Source organism: Apteryx rowi, unplaced genomic scaffold (genome assembly GCF_003343035.1).
Source record: "Apteryx rowi isolate R43461 unplaced genomic scaffold, aptRow1 scaffold_975, whole genome shotgun sequence".
NCBI lineage: Eukaryota > Metazoa > Chordata > Aves > Apterygiformes > Apterygidae > Apteryx > Apteryx rowi.
Genome location: NW_020451288.1, coordinates 175112 through 179167, shown reverse-complemented (window position 1 = coordinate 179167; position 4056 = coordinate 175112). Strand labels below are relative to the sequence as shown.

The 4056-nt window shown below is 65.1% G+C and overlaps 1 protein-coding gene across 1 annotated transcript in view; it reads left to right on the top strand.

Annotated features, from left to right (window-relative positions):
• The window catches only part of RASAL3 (RAS protein activator like 3), a 13881-nt gene that overhangs the window by 1319 nt on the left and 8506 nt on the right, over positions 1 to 4056 (top strand). The window contains exons 2-5 of the mRNA XM_026054930.1: positions 507 to 924; positions 1877 to 2001; positions 2093 to 2177; positions 3965 to 4044. Coding sequence (XP_025910715.1) covers positions 507 to 924; positions 1877 to 2001; positions 2093 to 2177; positions 3965 to 4044 — 708 coding nt within the window. The remainder of the gene's footprint in view (positions 1 to 506; positions 925 to 1876; positions 2002 to 2092; positions 2178 to 3964; positions 4045 to 4056) is intronic.

Here is a 4056-nt window from a genome sequence, read left to right as displayed (position 1 = left end):
GGGGAGCCCCTGGTGGGCATGGACACCTCCGTGCCATGAGCACCCATGGGGACACCCCATCCTGAAGGGACCCTTTTCCATGCCACAAAGCCCGGGGTGCTGGACAGGGGTGCCTGGACGTGGGTGCCCCAATAGGGGTGACGGATAGGGGTGTCTGCACGGGTGTTCCCAGATACGGGGGCCTGGATGTGGGTGCCTGGATAGGAATGTCTGGATATGGGTGCCTGGATAAGGGTGCCCAGATAGAAGTGTCTGAATGTGGGTGTCAAGATATGGGTGCCAAAATAGGGTTGTCTGGATGGGGGGGTCCCTGGTTATGGGTCCCTGGCTGTGGGTCCCTGGATGTGGATGCCTGGATGGGGGTGCCTGGACATGGGTGCCTGGACAAGGGTGCCCAGATAGAGGTGTCCCAGCAGGGGTGTCCCACCACCCTGCACCCCGGGCTCCCATCCCGTCCCACGGGCACCCGCAGCGCCGTGGCCACCGCGGCTGTCCCCATCCCGCAGATGGAGGTGGAGAAAGCCCTGCCRGGAGCCGAGACGCTGCTGAAGACCTACAAGTGGCGAACGGCGGTGGCGGCGGGCGAGCGGGAACCCGAACGGGCCACCGCGTCCCCGGGCAGCCGCCGCTGGGCCCGGCTCCAGGGCTGGAAACGTTCCTACAGCCAACCTGAGTCCGACAGTGCCGAGGATGGCACCGGAAAAGGCAGCTCCGGCACCAGGACCCCCAGCCTGGCCAAAGCCAGCGCCCGGCGGTCCCTCTTCCAAAGGGCTTTTTCGGCGCCCTCCAAGGTGGCCAAGGAGCCRCGGGGTCCCGAGGGTGGCAAGGCCACGCTGCAGAAGTACCTGCGCTCCATGTCCAAGAGAAAGGGCCCCGTGGAGAGCGGGGCCAGGGCTGAGCGGGTGCCCCACGATGCGGCCCCAGGTACGGGGGCGTCAGGGGGGACAGGGCCTGCTGGGCTGGGGGTGGTGGGTGGTGGGTGATGATGGAGGGTGATGGTGATGGATTGGGGGTGATGGTGATGGGTTGGGGGTAATGGGTGGTGGATGATGATGAAGAGTGATGGTGACAGGTTGGGGGTGATGGTGATGGGTTGGGGGCAACGGGTGGTGGGTGATGATGAAGAGTGATGGTGACAGGTTGGGGGTGATGGTGATGGGTTGGGGGCAACGGGTGGTGGATGATGATGAAGAGTGATGGTGACAGGTTGGGGGTGATGGTGATGGGTTGGGAGCAACGGGTGGTGGGTGATGATGAAGGGTGATGGACTGGGGGTGATGGATGGGGGGTGATGATGAAGGGTGATGGTGACAGGTTGGAGGTGATGGGTGGTGGGTGATGATGCCAACCGTGGCACGACTATGGCCACGTGTCCCAGCATCGCCACACTGATGGTGGCATGGCCACCACCATGCATCCCCCAGCACCATTGCTCCAACCGTGGAACAAYCGTGGACACATGTGCCCCAGCATTGCAGCATTGATGGTGACATGGCCACAGCCATGTGTCCCCCATCACCATTGCTCCAACCATGGCATGACTGTGGCTCCATGCACCCCAGCATCGCAGCCCTGAGGGCAGCATGGCCATGGCCATGTGTCCCCTGGCACCATTGCTCCAGTTGTGGTGTGACCATGGCCACATGYGCCCTGGCATCTCAGCCCTGATGGTGACACAACCATGGCCATGTGTCCTCCAACACCAATGCCCCACCATGACAAGGCCATGGCCCCATGTGCCCTGGCATCACCGTGCTGATGGCAACACAACCACAGCCACGTGTCCCCCAGCCCCACCATGGGGACCAACGGCATGGTCAGGCCTAGCAGTGCCACGGCTGGTGGCCACCCGTGACACCCTGCTCCGYGCCCGCAGCACCAGAGAGCAGCCATGGCGTGCCACCCATCCCGCTGGCTCCCGCGCCTGACGCCCAGGTGTGGGACGTCTCCAACTTCTCGCTGGTGGACGGCCAGCTGGTGCTCGTGGGCAGGGACGAGGAGGTGAGGCTGGTGGCACTGTAGGAGGCCCCCGGGCACCCTGGGGCCACCGAGGTGGGTGCCGTGGCGGTGCCTGACCCATCTCTGCCGTCAGGTTTTGTTCAGGAGCAGGAACCGGACGGGCAGCTCCATCTCCGAGAGCACCAGCCTGCACCCGGCAGGTGGCAGGAGGGACCCCGGTGAGCGAGCCCGCCACGGGACGCCATGCGCCGTGGGGGGTGTTTGCATGCGTGGGTGTGGGCCCCGTGCGTGTGGGTGCACACCCAGCATGTGGGTGCACCAAGGCAGGCCCAGCGCCGTGGATCGTGGCCATGCACTGTCCCGGACCACACGTCGCGCAGCGTGCCGTGCCACGTGCCGCATTGTGTCCCTCGCCGTGCGCCGTGCGTGGTGCACCGTGCCATGTCCCATGCTGTGCACTGTGCCGTGCACCACGCCATGTCCCATGCTCTCCACCAGGCCATGCGCCATGCCGTGTCCCACGCTGTGCACCACGGCAGGAGCAATGCTGTGTCCCATGCTCTCCATCAGGCCATGCACCATGCCATGCACCATGCCATGTCCCATGCTGTGCACCATGCCATGTGCCGTGCTCTCCACCATGCTTTGCACCATGCCATGTCCCATACTCTCCATCGTGCCATGCACGACGTCATGTCCCGCGCTGTGCACCATGGCATGCACCGTGGCATGTCCCATGTTGTTCCCCATGCTATGCACCATGCCGTGTCCCATGCTGAGCCCCATGCCCTGCACCATGTCACGTCCCATGCTATGCACCATGTCATGTGCCATGCTGTGCCCCATGCCATGTGCCATGCCATGTCCCATGCTCTCTACCATGCTTTGCACCATGCCATGTCCAATACTCTCCATCATGCCATGCATGATGCCGTGTCCCGTGCTGTGCATCATGGCATGCACCATGGCATGTCYCGCGCTGTGCACCATGCCATGAACAATGCCGTGTCCCATGCTCTCCATCATGCCATGCACCATGCCATGCACCGTGTCATGTCCCATGCTGTGCACCATGCCATGTGCTGTGCTCTCCACCATGCTTTGCACCTTGCCATGTCCCATATGCTCCATCATGCCATGCATGACATCATGTCCCATGCTGTGCACCATGGCATGTCCCATGCTTTGCACCATGCCATGTCCCATACGCTCCATCATGCCATGCATGATGCCATGTCCCGTGCTGTGCACCATGGCATGCACCATGTCACGTCCCATGCTGTGCACCATGGCATGTCCCATGCTGTGCCCCATGCCACGTGCTGTGCCCTGCACCGTGCTCTGCACCATGCCATGCACCGTGCCGTGCCCTACACACCGTGCTCCCCACCACGCCGTGTCCCACGCCACGCACCGTGCTGTGCACCGTGCCGTGCCCCGCGCTGTGCAACACGCCACGCGTCCCGCCGTGCGCCGCGGCGCGCCCCACGCCATGCGCCGTGCCCTGCCCCGTGCCGAGCCCGGCGCRCGGAGGAAGTGCTCGGCGCGAGGTCGCCTTGTCACCGTCACCGCTTCCTCCGGGCTGCTGCGTGTGCTGATTCGGGCGATAAGCGTCTTCGGCTTCCTCCCCGCCGCCCGGCTGGGGCAGCGCGGGCGGACGGTGCCACCGCCAGCCATGGGGCCCCGGCGCTGGCTGCTCTGCGCCRCGCACGTAGGTGAGTTACCCCCTCGCCGGCCCGCGGCGTCCCCTGCCACCGGCCCCGGCGTCGGGACGCAGCAGTTTTGTCACCGGGATGGGCATCGGTGCTGCCCCCTTCGCGCGGAGCTGCAGGATGGAGCCGTGCGACCACGTTCTCGGGATGCAACGAAGCACGGGCAGGACCTGGAGGACACGGACACTTGGGTCCTTCCTCAGGCTCTGGCACGGTGGGGAGGGGGGATTTGCCCGGATTTGCCCCCTCCGTGGGCGCAAGGGTCTGATCCAGCACCCGCTCCGTCCTCGCAGAGCCTCTCACGGACGAGCGGAGCAGCCGGACGGCGGCGCGAGGCGCCGAGAGCGAATCCACCCAGTTCGGGAACGTCAAGGTGAGCGTCGCC